This window comes from Perissodus microlepis, chromosome 3 (assembly GCF_051167445.1).
Source record: "Perissodus microlepis isolate ML-2025 ecotype Zambia chromosome 3, ASM5116744v1, whole genome shotgun sequence".
Classification (NCBI taxonomy): domain Eukaryota; kingdom Metazoa; phylum Chordata; class Actinopteri; order Cichliformes; family Cichlidae; genus Perissodus; species Perissodus microlepis.
Window position 1 is genome coordinate 30,450,606 of NC_140463.1, and position 17,679 is coordinate 30,468,284.

Here is a 17,679-nt window from a genome sequence, read left to right on the forward strand (position 1 = left end):
TGCTGCAACTTTATGTGACACGACAATGCAAACGGTGCCAGGTGTAACACAAAGTTTGAAGCTTGATCTGTGTTACTTAAAGCACCGCAGCGCCGACTTTCCTTCCCTGATGTGCTGCAGCTGCGCTTCTTGCTTGCATTTAGACCAAAAACAGACCTTCAGTGTGGTGGAACTATTTTTGTTGTATGTGCAAATAGCTAAGGTGATATGAAAGTCCCCTCCTTGCAATATGTTATAATAACCACATACGCTGTAATAAGAATGCTATTTTTAAATCTGTCTCTAATTTAAGATGCATTTTACCTTCCGTGCTGAGACTCAAGTCTCAAGCCTACTTCTGTGTTGAAAATGTAAATGTACATGTTGGCGATGAGTGTGTGAGAATTAAAAACATATGTGAGGAAGCGTTCTCATGTCTTCGCTTTTGCAGCTTGACATGAACTTAATCATCTAGTTACGTGTCCATGGTCCGGTATTGTCTGACCTGTTCATGCTGTTGGCAGACTGATACACTCGATCACACTGAGAAAGGTTAAAAAAAAGATAGGGGTGCTAGATGCTGTTTATAGGTTTACATTATGGGTCATTTCAGCCTGTTGCTGCGTGGTTGCAAAATGTATATAAGTCAACTTTTGTGGATCTAAAGGCAATCTTACTGTTGTGAAATGAAAACGATAGGATGGATCATAGGAAGGTCGAAGAAAACGTTATTTTAGCTCGTTGCAATGTGGTGACATCACAATATATCATACATAATTTAGCTTTTGAGTATTAGAATTATTGAGATGTGACTTATTGAAATGAGATGTTACCGTCATGAAATAAAATGATGGAAGCTAATTTTGAGGTATTGTAAGGGCAAAAATGCTAAAAACCGATCACTTTGAGCCATTGGTAGGTGGTTGCTAGGCAACACAATGACATCATAATATCAGATGTAGATAAAAATCCTTAGGGACGTAAGATGTAGCCGAGTGCCACGTTTGGTTGTCTAACTCCCGACGGTTTAGGAGGAGTTTGCGGACAAACAAACAAACACAGATCAGAAACAGAAAGCAGTAAACACGAGTCGTTTGCAGGATCAAATTTATTCTACTGACAGATCAATCCAAAGCAAAAGTCAGTTTCTCATAACTCGTCACACACTGGTGGGAGCAACGTGGGAACTAACACAGCAATGCTTCTCAAACAAACAAACCACGTAAACTGAAGCCGCGCTCCTCACTACAGTCAAATATGCAATGAGAGCAAAAACCAACTCTGCCCAACACATTAAAAAAATCAGTAGCTTACCCAGCGGACATGCTCAGGCTGCTTATAAAGCAGGCTTACAATCAACTACCATATGTGGTCCATGATTTAGAACAAGTCGCAGGAGGTTTTCCTGACATCACAAAACACGCCCATTACTTGTTGGTTTGCATCACAGGAATAGTTTTTGATTTTAGGAAACGCAGATTCATGAAGACTTTTCCCACTCTCACATAGTTTGGTCCATAATTTGTTGCACAAAGACACTTTGCCTCTGTACACGATCACAGCAGATATGTTTTTAAATGAAACAGTCTAGATATAATTTCACTCAAGCATTTAAAATAAAAATTAACATTAACCGTTTATGAATTATGCAGACATTATATAGTCATTTTTATACAGTCTCCCATTTTCAGAGGCCTGCTCCTTGTTGATATTTGAAGCTGATTCCATGTGTTGAATTTATATTTTAAAGCTTTTCACTAAAACTCTAAATATGAGGAGGCCCAAGACATGTTAGTGTAAGTGAGGGAGACCATCATTAGGCTGAAGAGCTAAAATAAACCTGTCTGATCAACAATCCGACACATTCTTCCAAAAATATTAAATGAATGCAGAGCTCAGCAATACCACAGAAGACTAAATTAAAAGAGAAACATTAAAACAAGTCAAGCACACGCTTGAGGAAGAAGGTGCATCGCTGTGAAAGTCTACAATCACGACACACTTTCATGAATGTTAATACAGAAGGTTTACAACAAGGTGCAAACAACTGGTTAGACTCGAGAACAGGAAGGGCACATCAGACTGCCGGAAAACAACTAGAAGAGCTCACGCTGTTCTGGACAGATCCAACCCAGACTAGCTCATGGGGACGTTTGGCTGTTAGGTGCACTGGGGGGGTACTAGTGTTTACTGATGATGTGGCTGTAGATAGAAGCAGCAGGATGAACTGTGAAGTGTGCAGGGTCGTACTCTCTGCTCAGATTTAGGCAAATGCTGCAAAGCTGATCAGACAGAGCTTCACTGTGCAAATGCATAAATGAGACAAAGCAAACTGCAAAAGCAACCCAAGAGTTTCTAAAGGCAAAGAAATGAGATTTATCAATGGGCGAGTCAGTCATCTGATCTCAAACCAACAGAGCATGCTTTCAACTGCTGAATACAAAACTGACGACAGAGAGACCCACAAACAAGCAGCGACTGAAGCTGGCTGCAGTAATGGTAACGTCCATGGGATACAGACTTCAGTGGTTGACTTCAAAGTATTAATAAAAACCCAATTTTATTTTGTGCTTTCTGAGCCTCTAAAAATGGCTCCAATTCCTAAACAGTTTATGCAATTCTGTTAAACTCTTTGAAAGCTGCAGGTCTGCACTTCAATCACATCTGGTCTGATTTAAAAGCCACTGCGGTGGAGAACGGAAGCAAAACTACAAAAATTCTCTTTGTCCAACAAATTATGGATCTTTTAGGGTTAAATCCAGCAGGCAGGTAGATCAGCACAAAGACTGGGAGAAGAAACCCACTTACAAACGCTACAGCGTGTCGCCATTTAACTCGCTTGGTCTTCTTTTAGGAACATAATCCAAGTGGAAAATTCACAGTTAGAAATGACATTTCACTGTGGGTGAAGAAGAAGACTGAAACACAGTTTCTGTTTTAAACACTTATTTTTTGCACATATTAAACCGACATGTGTCATGTGACATGTTAATAAAAGATTTACAGATGCTAACAAAGGAAATCTGTCACCTAAAGAGTAGAGCCGGTCTTATTGCTGGGTTATTTTTTCATTCATTACTATACCACAGTTTGCACCTTGCACTACTCAGTCTATCTACATTTTTTACTCATTTTGAACTTTTGTGTTTTGATTTATAAAGTACTTATTCTACAGCTTGTGTTTCTGACTGTTGCATGTGAGCTTTTGCATTTAAACCTTCTATAAGCGTAATTTAAAGGACTTTCTCGGGACATGCCCGGTAAAGGAGCTTATTCGTGCTACACAAACAAGCAATTTAACCAGCTGATGATAGTGACTTCATGTTGAGTGATCAGATGCGAGAGGTGCGTCGGTTTCCCATGAAAAATGAGTCGGTGGCTTTCCTTAAATGTGGAACTATCCTTTTACATATGCAGCGATTCATCCTCCTCAAATCTAACTGCACTACGGCACATCTGCATCATATAAGAATAACAAAACATGTACACAGAATAAAAAAAATAATCAATTAAAGAACGTTTGGAGGCAGCATCGCAGTCCAGTCATCAGTGTTATCATTAGTGGAACTAAAGTAACTTTTTTACATGCCTCGAAAACCTCGGGCCTGTCTGCTTCAGACAAAATATCTGATTTGTTGACTTGAAGACAAAATTTTCTTTAATTCTGAGAAACTTTCCAACTACATAAGGGTGTCGCACCGTGGCAAATTTACAGAGTGTGGAAGGAGGGAGCGTTTGTGGCCAACAACCTGTTGGCTGCAGGGAAATGTCTGAAATAAAGAGAGCCCGATCAGACTTTTTAGACCAAGGCTCCGTCTTGGCTACAATACCACCTGGTGATCCAGCAGCTGCTGGCTCGGAGTCGTCACTGTTCTCGCTTCGTGCAGGCAGGGCAACAGCTGAGGCAGCGGTGAAGGCTACACCGCAGGTGTAGAACAGAGTGTTGTGCGATGGTGGAGCAGGCATCCTCCTCTCAGAGCAAGTACCAGGTGGAGAACGGAGCCTCCCTGGATTTTATAGTCTGCTGCTGTTTTCTCATCATTCCTGAGGAAAGAGACGATGCATTCAATACTCTTTTTAAAAAAAACTGATAATCCATCTGACACAATGATTTATTTTAATACGTAAAACAGTTTAAGCAGGTAAAGATGTGGAACTTTTCCCTAAACGTTTTGAGGATAATGTCGACGTACATCTGTAGTTCTTTGTATTATAAAAAATGCTGCTTCAGAAGAGAAGCGGTGGCAAAAATTAAGACAAGAGATTTCCTTCTTTAGAACAACAACGAGCTGTAAACGTTACTAAAAATCAACAATGAGTAAAAGGCAGTCATCTCACCATGAACCTTACAGAGTCACTGCTAACAACTAAAGTGACCCTTTAGACTCGATTGCTTTAGCATCAGCAAAAAAGGATCTTTATAAATCTAACTTGTAATAATTTAGCTGCATTTTTGTGCCTGATAAGGCTGAATATGGTGGCAAATGTGGGAGTCGTTGTTTCACCCCGTCCACATTCAAGCACCACCCTGCAGTTTTCAAATTAAAACGAGGTCAGCAATGTGTCTGTGGTTGTTCCTAAAATGCAGTATATAGGTGCAAAGTGGATTTGGTAAAATTTACACTTTATAAAATAAAAACCTATATGTGCAGATGGATTTTTGAGTCCTATGTTTCCTTCTTGCTCCAGTCAGCTGATCTGAGTCTCGTTGGCACAATGGCATGAAATGGCCTTTAGCATATATTTGACTGATTTTAACTATAAATTTAATACATTTTATAATTCACCTGGGTACATTAACCTGAGGTAAAGTTGATCATTCTGCTCTTGCCCTTCCTATCAGTATTAGCATGCTAATGCAGATTTGTTTCTGTGACAGATATAAATCTTAAGTACAGTTTCATTTGAAACTAAGGCTAACTGATTTCTGGCAGATCAGATCTGGCAGATGCACGTGGTGCACTAGTGAGCATTTGCTACACTGGGATATTTATTATAGGAGATTTACTGTAATAAACTACACTGTGTGCACTGCAGTAACTGTGTGCAGGTGCTTCCATTAAATACATCCCCAACCTCACTCTTTAATAAAAAAAACAAACTGTATCCGGGTCTTACATCTGTTTTCCACTGTAGATTAGCCTCTGCTGTTGGGGAGGGATCCCCTCTTTCTCCTCCACCCTTTCTTTAATCCGCTCCACCTGGATGGACATGAATTAAAATGCACTGAAAAACACACCGACTTACTATCTGCGCACATCAAAAAAAGATAAACATGTACCTTATCTGTGGGCTCTATGTCAATCTCTATCTCCTTGCCAGTGAGTGTCTGTGATAAAAACATTGTTAAGCAAATGATTTCAACGGATCCAGCAGAGGCAGTGAGTCAGTAATAACAAGACGAGTCTCAAATCGTTCAGTATGACGGACCTTACCTTCACTTTAATCAGCATCTTTGTTGACTTCTTTGTAGAAATATCAGTCAAGTGGGATCAGTGGTGCGAGTATATATTAAAGGAATGTAAAATATCTCAAACTACGTGTTGGAATTTTATGTTTCGATGTGGTATTTTGATGAAGATACGCGATATTCCTCCTCTTCACAGAAAATCAATGGGTACTTCCTGTGTCTTTCCCCCTTCTCGTTTGTACGTTAACCGTTCCGCTTCGTGGATTTCCGGTTTATATATTTTATTTTCCGTAAGAAAAACAAACAAACACAACATTCAAACCTAAATGACTTTACGTTAACTCGAGCAAGGTCAAGAAAAGCAAACCCAAATTTATCACCCAAGTACCTTAAAAAAATCCTTACGACATCAGTACCACATGACGTAAAGCGCAAGTCGAGTTAGTAGTTTTTACGTGCGTCGTCTCCTCCGAGCAGAAGCCCTTAAAAACTACAAGGCGGGTGTCGGCGGGTGTCCGCCACAATAAAGTTTCCCGCCAGTGGAGACGGAAGCTGAAGTGGTGAGGTTCGGACCAGATCTGTCATTTTCCCAACGGTAAGTACTTTGTTTTGGTAAATTATTAAATTGGTAGATAACTCACTCATTTTATTGTTATTAGCTCATGCTTAAATGAACGGTCTGTGAGTGACTTCAGCTATTAACTCCGTTATGTGGTGTAACCTTGAATTTTGACATCGGAGCTAAAAAAGCAGGACTCATTAGCTACAGAAGGACTTAGTCCATTTTCATAACGCAGTCCCGGATTTTCCCCGAGTCTCTTTTTCAGTCCTAGAAGGATTCTTGGCTTTTTGAGGGTCCCTCCTGACGTCAACTTTGAGCGTACCTGCTTACAGTTACTTGTTTTTCATATACACGGCTGTATGAATGACAAAGTAAGGGGTGTCCCCTTAACATATGAACTTTACTCTCTTTCATAGATCCGCACTGCTCCATCTTTTTCCCTGTTAGACCGGCTGCTGCTGCTTCTTTTCGGAAATGCCTCGTATAGAGAATGACATCAAGCTAGACTTCAAGGATGTGCTCCTCCGGCCAAAACGGAGTACGCTGAAGTCTAGGAGCGAGGTGGGTAATGCAGCTGTGCGCAGTTTCCACAGGAAACCAGACTGACCTACATGCAGATGTTTCCATTTGCTAAATCATTAGCTATTCTTGGAAAGTGAGCACACAGGCCATGCGACAGTACTTTAAAAGGGGCACAAAATACAGTCTTGTGTGGCTCTGCGAGTCACCGCAAATCATTGATGGGAATTCCAAATAACTAAAATAAATGTTTTGCCAGCTGGTTGCATAAATTAATTCTTAAGTAATTTTTTTGGCCTCCTCATCTACCACAGGTTGACCTGATGAGGAGCTTTACCTTCAGGAACTCTAAGGGCAGCTACAGAGGGATCCCCATCATCGCTGCTAACATGGACACTGTGGGGACCTTTGAGATGGCCGTGGCTTTGCACCAGGTGCAGAAATGTTTGCTGTTATGTATTATTTCACTGAGAAGTACTGCTGGCATGCCAGCAGTAGGGAGTGATTAAAGTAGTCCAAACAGAAGTAGGTGAACCTAAATTTATCTAAGCCATGAGTAATGTGAGTGCCAGTAATCCCTACATTACACACCTGAGGATGGGCACTGATTCTCTTACCTGTCCCTGTTGAACGGGGGATTAAAAACAGGAGGAGTCTGATGCCTCAGTTTAAATGTTGGTGGCTTACATGTGGAATATTTCTATATCAATAGAATGATAATACAAACAACTGTGTGTTTGTTTGTATTATCTTGCAATTCTATTAACCTTCTCAGCCACAAAAAGATGAAGACCACATCACAAACACACACTTTTGTGTGTGTGTGTGTCATTCATTAATACTGCCCCTAATGGCCATCAGATGTCACCACATGAGCAGTGTAAATATCAACAATTCTTTTAATTATTCAGAGGCATCCGATGGAAGACAAACCACTGCTCAGTAGACCATTTCACACTTTATTTCTCTTTCACATTACTTCTAGAAGGGAGATGCGTCCTGCACGACACGTTGCCACGGATCTCAAAATGGTGGTGTCCCCCCAACAGTTTTATTACAGAAGCGCTCTCATTCTAGTCTAAACAACAGTGTCCCTGTAACTTTCCACTAGAGATGGTCCCCTCTTATCTACATTTTCCCAGGCAAGTGTGAGTGAGAGTCTTCAGCTTTCTTCTCCCCAAGGACACACGGTCTCATGCCTTTATTTTTCAGGGCTGTGTCCACTTAATACTACTCTATATAACTTTATAACACTTATTATTAATAAAAAGCATAGCATTATTGAGGCACTGCAAATTATTTAATCCCAACAGCAGTGACACCACTTTTCTGTAGATCTCAAAATAAACCATGCAATGCCATCTGGAAAGTGACTGAATGGTAGCAGCTTCATTATTCAGCATGACGATGGTTTCAAACACACTGCCAATGAAGTTAAATATACATGGATATAAAAAACACAGTGGATCACTATCAGCCATGGATTGGCCTCCTCAGAGTCCAGATTCAATGTTATTGAAGCAGCGTGGGATCATCTTGACAGAGAACAGAACAAAAGGCAGAAACATCCAAAGAAGAGCTTTAAATGTCCTTCAAGAAGCCTGGATAACTATTCCTGAAGATGACTTAAAGAAATCACAAGAAAGCTGCCTCAGAGAGTTCAGGTTGTGTTGAAGAATAAAGATGTTCACACCAAATGACTATCAAACTCGTTAGAGTTGTGCAAATTCTTTTTTTGCCTTATATTTTTTATTTTCATGCATTTTTTGCACCAATAAATCACTTTACCTATTTCCCATTTTTCTACCAAAATATATAGAAACTCGGGTGGCTCAAGACTTTTGCACAGTACGATAGGCTGTGTTCTTGCACTGATGTATGTCTGCATGGATAACCTAATTTTGTTCTTTGTGTCTTCCTCCAGTTTACTCTGTTCACTACAGTCCACAAACATTACACGGTGGATGACTGGTTGGAGTTTGCAGAAAAGCATCCAGAATGTCTGGAGGTACTCACTGCTGTTTGAACCAGTTATTCTGATGAGGTTATTAATGGCGTGTTAACTGTAAGACGAGTCTCTCTCTTCTGTGTTCGTCTCTCAGAGTGTGGCAGTCAGCACGGGGACCGGTGACAGTGACTTTGAGAAGATTTCGGCCGTGGTGGAGGCGGTGCCGCAGCTGAAGTACATCTGCGTGGACGTGGCAAACGGTTATTCGGAGCACTTTGTCCACTTCGTCAGAGACGTCAGGGAGAAGTTCCCCTCGCACACGATAATGGTCAGTTCCTGTCTGTGAATCCTTTTAAATGCCAGAGGAAAACGACATTTCTCGGATATGTGCTGATTTTTATTTTTGCTCAGGCAGGGAACGTGGTAACTGGAGAGATGGTGGAAGAGCTGATCCTCGCCGGCGCCGACATCATCAAAGTAGGCATCGGACCAGGTGAGTCTTAAGGCACTCTGCACTTGATCTTAGCACACTCGCCGTGAGGTTATCTTGCCTATTTTTCTGCACAGGCATAATTTATATTTAAATTATAAGAACATTTTCTATATTTATATAAAATTACCCACCTTGTTTACATTCCTTTTTCTCTGCTGGTAGCTATTCATATTTGCCACCATGCAGTCAACATTCATTTGCCACATAAAGACTCAACAGTGCTTAAAACTGCTGTTTCCTGTTTGGCTCCTCCTTCCTCTGCAGGCTCTGTGTGCACCACCCGCAAGAAGACAGGGGTTGGCTATCCTCAGCTAAGCGCTGTCATTGAGTGTGCAGATGCAGCCCACGGCCTGGGTGGCCACATCATCTCAGTGAGTGCAGTCGCGATGAGAAGAGTTTGAAGACGGCATGTTTCCTGTTTTAAAAGGAAGCACACAGGAAGTGGTCGAAGGAATAGAAATAGAAGTGTGTCTCAAACCACAAGTTCTATTTTTTATTTTATTTTTTTAAATCCTTTTGAATAAATAACATATGCCATTAATTTGTGAGCTTTCTAGGTGCACATGGTTGAGTTTTATCTGTTTCCTGTATGTAAAATATTGGCAGTACATTGTGTTATGCACTTTAAAACCTGCATTCTTTTTAACGGCCAGCAGGGGGCGGTTCCTGTGGTCAAGTCGGATTTAATACATCGATAAGAAACTGCCCCTTTTTGAGTTTTTTCATCTGAGATCTCAGTAAACACTCTCCTAAAGTGTTTATGGTCTCAGTCGTTGCTTAAAGTCTTATTTATTGCAAAATATAAATTTTAATAGATTTTGGGTATATTTATATTTAGGGTAAAATAGAAGGTAAAGCGGGGTGTCCTCCACCCAGGGTGGTTTTCCTGTGGTTAATAAGTGACTGTTGCAGCGACATGTGGTTTAACAAAAACAAAATAAGGGCTCAACTCGAGGTTTCGAAAAGGAAGTTCGCAAAACAAGCCCCACCAATATTATGACTGATGCTACTACTGATGGTCGGTCATTTGAAAATCAGATATACAAGTTAAACAAACTTTCCTAACATTTATTTCGTGGAGTTATTTATTTACTCTTTTACACTTTCCCCGATTGCTTGGATCAGCTGGTTGTTCCTTTGGTGTTGCCAACCAGAATCCCCTCTGGTGCACATCTGCATGGTTCAAGAGTGTTTGTCCCGCCTCTTCTTTCCTTTTTTGAGCCAAATAGATAATATCAGCTGATATCCAGATCTGACCATAAACTCTCAAAGCCCAACAGTTCAGACTTGCATGCTCTTCATTATAACATGTTCTTAGTTTGTTTACCCTGATCATCATTTTATTCTCACTGTTGTTATTATTACATCTATCTTTTATGTACTGTGTGTTTTCCACTGTTCCTGGACAGAGTTTAGACTCATTCTTGTCATCTAACAACACAAAATGTTCTGGACTCTTCCTTTAAGCCGAGACCTGTGAGACAGAAACTGACATTGATTTATCTTTAGTTTATTACTCATGGGCCATAGCCTGATGAAACTACTGACTGTAATTCCCAGGTCAGTGTTATTTGTTAGAGTTGTGCAGCCATGATAAAGTCACGCTCGTAACGCCTTGTTTGCTTTCACACAGGACGGGGGGTGCACTTGCCCGGGAGATGTCTCCAAGGCTTTTGGTGAGTTGCTGTGTTTGCAAAGAGAACTTGAACTCCAATCTTAGAAAGTATAACTAGCTTGAAAACTGAGTTTTTGTTTGGCTCTCAGGTGCTGGAGCAGACTTTGTGATGCTCGGTGGTATGCTGGCCGGCCACTCGGAGAGCGGCGGCGAGATCATCGAAAAAAACGGCAAGAAGTACAAACTGTTTTACGGCATGAGCTCCGACACGGCGATGAAGAAACATGCGGGAGGCGTGGCTGATTACAGGTTGGTGTCAGGTGCTTGGCTGTTAGAGGAAGGTTATTTAGGTGAAATGTCTCCTCTGAATGTCATCCATTAATTTTCTTTGCCTCCAGAGCGTCGGAGGGGAAGACCGTGGAAGTTCTCTACAAAGGTCCGGTGGGCGACACCATACGAGACATCCTGGGAGGGGTCCGCTCCACCTGCACGTATGTCGGTGCAGCCAAGCTGAAGGAGCTGAGCCGCAGGACGACCTTCATCAGAGTCACCCAGCAGCTCAACACCGTCTTCGGGAACGACAGCTGAACGTCCGGCTTTGCAAAGAAAGAAGCGGCGCCGGTTTGACTCCCACCTACCATTTGTCTGTTAGTCTGGTGTAAACTGAAGCGAGCAGACGTTTTATTACTTAAAAACGTCATATTTTGATACTCGTTCAGGTAGTATGATGTTAACGTTCAGCGCAACTCTAGCTGTGTAAGTTCCACTCTCTGTAACAGAAGTATTTTCTAGCACACAGACTCTGGGTCTCCTCACACTCTGAATATTTCAGGGCTCAGTGTGTTTCCAGGTAGTAAGATGCAGGCTACCTCTGCAACTCCTAAAAGCCTTTGTCACTGACATATAAAATTATAGTAAATGTCTTAAATTATTTATACATCCTAAAGGTTTCTGTAATTGCTGTAACAAAATTATAACATCGACTTGTTTTTTTAGAAAACCTGTCATTCCTTTGCTAAAGTTTTGCACTTTAATGAGTTATACTTTCTATAAATGATCTGTCTATTTGTACTTTTGTCTTACCTGGTTCAGCTGCTCCTGATCAATACCAAAGTTAGTGTGTGTTTCCTTTTACAAGCGAGACCTTCAAGTGGATTTACTGTAATGATTAAAGCCTTTAAATAAACTGATTCCTTCATGTTAGCTTCAGAAGTCCTTCAGTGTGAGTATTTAACGGTATTTAGTTTCTCACAGTTCATTTCAAATTGTTCTTATGTAAACGGTTATTTTTTCTTTGTCATATTTGAGTGAAGATTAAAAAAAGGCAGTTTTTATATTTCAAAAGTCACGTTACATTTCATCCAGTCAATAAAAACATTCCACAACTTCAAACTCCAATGACTTTATTATTGATTAGATCATTTACAGTGTGTACACATGAAGCTAAATATTTCTGTTTACTTACATCAGTATCTTAGCCTCCTCCCATCGAACCTGCACAGGGATAAATGCACATGATCCAGTATGGAAGACACATGATTAGCCAAAGTGCCTGCATTGATAAAGCCTGTAAGCAGGGCCCAGAGGATGTTCAGGGGTGTTCTTGAAGCATGCTGAAAGGTTACTTTGATACAAAAACATGTCGACTACCCCAGCTGTGAAGCAGTAACACATTCAATACCAGCAGATGGAGACAAACACTTTAAAATAGAAGGCTGGATAAGAAAACTACATTATATTCAAGCCCCAGAACAGAATGACAAAATGAAAAAAGGCAGCTTTTATATTTCAAAAACTCACATTTGTTATGGAAAATTCTAGTTTATCCTCACATTTAGATTTGTGTGTTTAGAATCTCACTGTAGGATTTGGTATAACCTTTGTATGCTTAGGTGAAGTGTGTGTTTGTCAGTATGACCTCGTAAGGAAAACTGTTTAGCTGGGGTAATGATGTTTCACTATGTTATCTGCTAACTGTTTTGCTCAGAAGGATGAAACTCAGGGCCAGCGCCAGGAGCTTCCTGGGAAAACATAGTGGGAGTTGCTCTCTGCCCAGCCACAGCCTGTGGGACAGAAACCTGTTGTAACTAAAAGATACAGAGAGTTGTGTGTGGAGGGGTATTAAAGAGGAGCTGAGACATCCCAAGGGCAGAGCTGGCATGACTGTGAACTGTGATGTTTGATGTGTGTGTTGGCTCTCCTGTGCAGTAATATATAGCTTGATCACACCTCTTTGCGTGTTGCAGACTTTATTTACAAAATTCCAGAACACATTTCATCCAGTCAACTGAAATGACTTTATTATTGATTAGATCATTTACAGTGTGTACACATGAAACTAAAGATCTGTGCCACTTATATCACTTTGTATCTTAAACTGCTTCTGGAACTAATGGTAAACACAACAAACACGGGGATATAAGATAGTTCCAGAGGATGAGGCTGCAGTAACACAGGTCTTGCACTTCATGCATGTCTTCTTTGCTGGTTTCTTATCCTCTCCACATATGTCACAGAGAACAGTTTGTGGCTCTGTTCTTCTCCTTTTTGTTTGTGTGTTGTAAAAGATATTTCCCCAGCAGGAATGCCTCCATGAATGCAGTCCTTGATGCTCTCTTAACTGAGGATGGCTTGAAATCTGATGAATCCTTGAGTCTTCAGCCTGCTCAGGAGCACTCCACAACAGTTTCAGTTCTCTGGAAAATATCTCACCACTGCTAAACCACACACTGAAAGACTGGTCAAACAAGTTTGACTGAAGCTCCCTTGTAATGTTTGCAGTTCGGTTTAACTAACAAGAAACATTCTTAATGTCACAAATACAGAGTAAGCTATCGATTATATTTAAGCAGCAATACACCAGCCATAATCTAGCACAAGAGTGTTGAATTTGCACCATTTATGGTGACAAAACCTACTTTAGACTACTTTTGGACAACAGCATGAGCATTAGTTACAGAAGTTCACAAAGCACCGCTGTTATTCGTGCCGCACCAATAATCTTTCCACAAGAGCAGGTTGATTTGGAATATGTGGGATAAAAAGCCCCTCCATAACGGTATCCATCAGTAGACTCACCATAAATCTTCCCACATGAGCATCTCCACTGACTCTGATATTGTTGCCGAAGTCCTCCAAATGTGAATGGATTTCCACCTGACTCAAAGGACAACAAATTTGTCGCTTCCTTTTCTAAACCCTGGAGACAAACAAAAGGCTTGAGGTCTGAGCTGGTAGAGCTGATTGTTACTGTGAGTAAGTTTATTCTCTGGTGCTGCCCGATCCTGCTGAAGAATGATAATGAGTCAGGAAAGCTCCACACAACTTCCACTATTTGTGGTCTGGTCATCTGTGGTTCCACATTTCCACCTGGAGTGTTGATCACTTGTTGGGAAACATTATAATGCTGTTGAGGCGTTTCAATTTTCTGCATCCCAAACCCCATTACAGGTGGAGTTTCTTTCATAACCAAACTAGACTCTGTTGTGAGAGAGATGAGCTGGTTACCTTGGCAGCGTAGGCCATAGATATATCCATCCCTCATATTGTAAGCATAAGTATTGTCACATAAACCAATGGTCCAGTCACAGTCTTTGGAAATTCTGATCACCCAGCTCTTAAAGTCAGGAACAGGAAGTGTACTCTTAAATAAGAGGAAGCAGGAAGAACAAAATTTCATCCACTGACTGTGGAAAACCTTCCTGTTGTCAGTGGACAGCGACATGCCACGACCCAGAGACTGTGGCTCAAAGATCAGGTCTGAACCAGTGGGAACAAGCTCCTGGTGGTGTTCAGGATCAACCAGAGTCAGCAATGATCCCCAGAACTGAGATGCTTGCTTCACCATCTTCTCCCCATTCTGTCTCATCTCCTCAACCAGTTTGTCCCGATGGCTGCCCGGCTCCAGCCCTTTTCTCAGATCCACAGCTTTGGCCTTCTCCACATCCTGATGCACCTGAGAATACATCTGCAGGAACCTGAAGGTGTCCTTCTCCTTCTGTGCTGCTTCCAGGCTGATCTTGCTGGTTTTCAGGGACACCATACGAGCAGAGACTGAGCTCTGGACGCTGGTCAGAGAGATGTCACGCAGCTTAGTCACAGCCTCAATCAGACGCACACTGCAGCGACCCAGCTTCCCTCTTTCACTCTTCTCCCACTTTTCCAGACTCACATTCTCATCGTCTGTTTTCTCCTGTAAGATCAGTTGCTCAGCTTTCAGCTTCTCCAGGAGCTCTTTGTGGGCTGTGGAGAAGGTCTTCATATTGTGTAGGCGGTGCTGGTCCTCAATGGCGCAGGAAACACACACACAGGTCATGTCGTCCAAGCAGTAGTACTCCAGGAGCTTGCCGTGCTGAGAACATTTGGTGTTCCCACATAAATCCATGGGTTCAGTCAGAGGATGAGTCTGCAGTAACACAGGTGTGGTCAGGTGGGCCTGGAGGTGCTGGACACACATGGAGATCTCACACTTCTTGCATGTCTTCTTTGCTGGTTTCCTGTCCTCCTCTGTACACATGTCACAGAGAACAGTTTGTAAATCCATCTTGATGTTTTCAGACATTTTTTAAAGCAGGATGTCCCGTTTAGATTTAGTTAAAAATGTAAAAATGATTCCGTGTTCAAGTTCAAATCTTTCAAGTCCTCGAATTTTGCTCCTGTCTCTAACGCACTTTACAAAGAGTCTCTGTTTACTCTCTGATTCACACTGAAGGGGTGGGGTCAGACCAGCGTGACTGCAGCTGTTTTATAATGGCTGAACTTAAGTTTCATTTCTCATGAGGTGCCAACGAGTATGGAGGGAAATTTGCGTAAAAAAGGGCTACACATGTGCATGATATGATCCAAAAAGGTGAACTAAGATTTACAAATGCGTGGATCGATTTTTGTTGACATCTGGGTGCTCCAATCCACTCAAAAGTACGAAGCACACACGTAAAAATAGTGATGAGGGACACTGTGCTGAAGCTTCGGAGGGTGTGTCGAGAAATCCATGAAGTCTTTTATTAAGTGCGTGTGGAGGCTTGCTTCGTTGTGGGCGAGTGACGTCAGCGATGAAGTCGGAAGTCTCGCTGGTTCCGAAAGTGGTTCAAGTGTTGGCGAGATTTCTGAACGCGTATTAAATGGATTGGATCCCTGCAAAAATTGCGTGTTAGTGTTCCAACTTGTTTTTTATTGAGGGTGCTTTTTATTCCAAGGTGAAGTGTTATTGTATGCGAAGCAACTGGGGCACAGCAACAACACCTGGTTCATGGGTATCATTCAGAGGTGCATGTATTTATATTGATATGAAAGGATTTTCTCCAAAGTCCGAGACGTTATCAAAAGGAGAAACCAGCGGAAATCTGTGGAGCGACACGAGTGCCAAAATGGATTAAACAAAAACATCATTAGATAATTGGTTAAATGTAACAAATTAATTAAAATGATTAATAAATACATACATAATTTTTCGGTGTTTTAAATTGAATTAATTGAATTAAAATAATAAATTCACATCACCACAGTATTTATAAGCACAGTCACTGTCTCATTTTTTGAAAACCCTGCAACAGTTTTAACATAAACATGTCCAACATGTCCTACTGGAATTATTTAATCATTTACTAAAATCATATGGACAAGTTTGGGGTTTTTTGGAGCGGGTGGGGGCAGTGGCATGTCGAGCGGGGTGGCCACCCCCCCAACCAGACTGGCCACCCCAGTTGCCACCCCGAAGCTAAAACAATAAAATTCAATGAAATATCAAATGTACGATTATGTTTTCACAGTGAAACTCAGATATCCGAGTGTAAGTGAATGCAGCACCGGCTTCTGCAGTGTGAGCATCACGTTCGCAAAGGTAGGAGAGCCAAGCATGAAAGACGGCACCGCAGAAAACAATTTTTCGGTGAAAGATTAACAAGTTAACATAGCTGGACTCATAGCTGGACTGGCCATCGGGCATACCAAGCATTTGCCTGGTGGGCTGATGACTTTTTTTTTTTTGTAACGGCATGAACAATGAGAAGTGGTGGATTGGCCAGATGCTGGCCGATGTGTAAACATAAGTCAGTTGTTTGGTGGTGGCTATGGCGGAGCTTCCACAGAGGCCAGCAGGTGGATGAGGGAAGGGGAGGCAGGAGGAGGAGAGACCCGAGGCAGCTGCCAGTCCGAGTGTCAGGTGAACTGAACTTCAGGTAAGAATTTATGACCTGCAGTCTATCTGGGTCAGATATAAACCAAGTTTAGGTGGAGTTTATTTTCGTTGTGCTGACTTTTTACAGTCAGTTACAATAACTCGTACTGTGTACTAGCTAGCATGACAGTTTCTATACAGCTGGGTGGGTGCTGTGATGTTACTGGTGAACTTTATTTTATTCATAAGGTTAGTTAGTAGAGTTGCCAACGGCTCCTAAAAAAATGGAATGGTCCCTCATTCAGAGAAAATATTATATGTTTCGTATTGAGCTGAGAAGAGAGCAGTTTGTCCCGGACTTCAGCTAAAATGAAAAAGACACAAAGCTGGAGTTTTTCTGTCTTTGCTGCACAGCTGCCTCTTCTCTCATTCTCTCCCCGTCCATCTCCTGTTTCTATTTCAATCATGAAACTGATCAATGATCAGCTGATCGGCTTTTCTCTCTTGTTTATTTATCGCCCACTTTGCGCCAGAAAGAGGAAACCAGCGGAGGTCGCGCTAAACAACAGCAGCACGTTAAAGCTTGATCAGCTGTTGTTAGAATTTATTTAATATTACTTTCTAGCATCAGCTGATGTTAGCTGGAGCCACAGCTGTAAAAGCTGCTGGTCATGATGTCGGTTTGGATATCTGGTGAGAGGAAACATGAAGATGAAACCAGGAGATGTCCTTACTGAATCATCAGAGCTGAACAGTGATGGAGAAACAGGTTTACCTTTTAGGTGACATGAATGAGTTGAAGGGAAGTTATGAACTGTTTCTGAGAGACAAATAACACCAGGATCCTTTTCTAAGTAGCTGACAGCTGGTAACTGTGCAGGGGCGGCTCTAGCAAAGTTTTGCCAGGGGGGGCAGGTAGGGCATTAACAGGGAGAGGGGCACAAAGAAATACTTTTCTTTCTTATTCTCATTTAAAATGTCTAGCTTTTATTAAATAATTATCTGAATCTTGCAAACAAAGTTTTTATCTGACGTAAA

At 41.5% G+C, this 17,679-nt stretch overlaps 4 protein-coding genes across 4 annotated transcripts in view; 2 read left to right on the forward strand and 2 right to left on the reverse strand.

Moving 5' to 3' along the window:
- Positions 1-1,069: 1,069 nt before the first annotated feature.
- Positions 1,070-5,663, reverse strand: LOC146391133 (ubiquitin-like protein NEDD8). Its single transcript, XM_084923999.1, has 4 exons — positions 5,415-5,663; positions 5,261-5,308; positions 5,098-5,180; positions 1,070-4,023 (listed from the first exon to the last, which is right to left on the reverse strand). Exons 1-4 carry the CDS (start codon positions 5,430-5,432, stop codon positions 3,897-3,899), a joined length of 276 nt encoding a protein of 91 aa, XP_084780125.1. The 5' UTR covers positions 5,433-5,663; the 3' UTR covers positions 1,070-3,896.
- Positions 5,664-5,875: 212 nt separating this feature from the next.
- On the forward strand, positions 5,876-11,918 carry gmpr2 (guanosine monophosphate reductase 2). The gene is made up of 10 exons (XM_084923994.1): positions 5,876-5,984; positions 6,368-6,512; positions 6,785-6,904; positions 8,395-8,478; positions 8,573-8,746; positions 8,830-8,911; positions 9,176-9,282; positions 10,545-10,587; positions 10,676-10,835; positions 10,925-11,918. Exons 2-10 carry the CDS (start codon positions 6,426-6,428, stop codon positions 11,112-11,114), a joined length of 1,047 nt encoding a protein of 348 aa, XP_084780120.1. The 5' UTR covers positions 5,876-5,984; positions 6,368-6,425; the 3' UTR covers positions 11,115-11,918.
- Positions 11,919-11,974: 56 nt separating this feature from the next.
- LOC146391135 (tripartite motif-containing protein 16-like) lies at positions 11,975-15,531 on the reverse strand. Its single transcript, XM_084923983.1, has one exon. The coding sequence runs from the start codon at positions 15,085-15,087 to the stop codon at positions 13,480-13,482; it is 1,608 nt and encodes a 535-aa protein (XP_084780109.1). The 5' UTR covers positions 15,088-15,531; the 3' UTR covers positions 11,975-13,479.
- An 806-nt stretch (positions 15,532-16,337) lies between these two features.
- Positions 16,338-17,679, forward strand: part of homezb (homeobox and leucine zipper encoding b) — a 38,099-nt gene continuing 36,757 nt past the window's right edge. The window contains exon 1 of the mRNA XM_084923986.1: positions 16,338-16,702. Within this exon, the coding sequence (XP_084780112.1) occupies positions 16,527-16,702 (176 nt within the window). The 5' untranslated portion in view covers positions 16,338-16,526. The remainder of the gene's footprint in view (positions 16,703-17,679) is intronic.

Excerpts from the sequence above, each read along its gene's own strand:
- LOC146391133 (XM_084923999.1), bottom strand. Across the intron at positions 5,181-5,260 it reads ACATAGAGCCCACAGATAAG|GTGGAGCGGATTAAAGAAAG; the intron begins GTACATGTTTAT and ends ATGTCCATCCAG. Across the intron at positions 4,024-5,097 it reads ATCTACAGTGGAAAACAGAT|GAATGATGAGAAAACAGCAG; the intron begins GTAAGACCCGGA and ends CTCTTTCCTCAG.
- gmpr2 (XM_084923994.1), top strand. The coding sequence starts at position 6,426 with ATGCCTCGTATAGAGAATGACATCAAGCTAGACTTCAAGGATGTGCTC. Across the intron at positions 8,912-9,175 it reads CAAAGTAGGCATCGGACCAG|GCTCTGTGTGCACCACCCGC; the intron begins GTGAGTCTTAAG and ends CTTCCTCTGCAG. Across the intron at positions 10,588-10,675 it reads AGATGTCTCCAAGGCTTTTG|GTGCTGGAGCAGACTTTGTG; the intron begins GTGAGTTGCTGT and ends TTTGGCTCTCAG.
- LOC146391135 (XM_084923983.1), bottom strand. The coding sequence starts at position 15,087 with ATGTCTGAAAACATCAAGATGGATTTACAAACTGTTCTCTGTGACATG.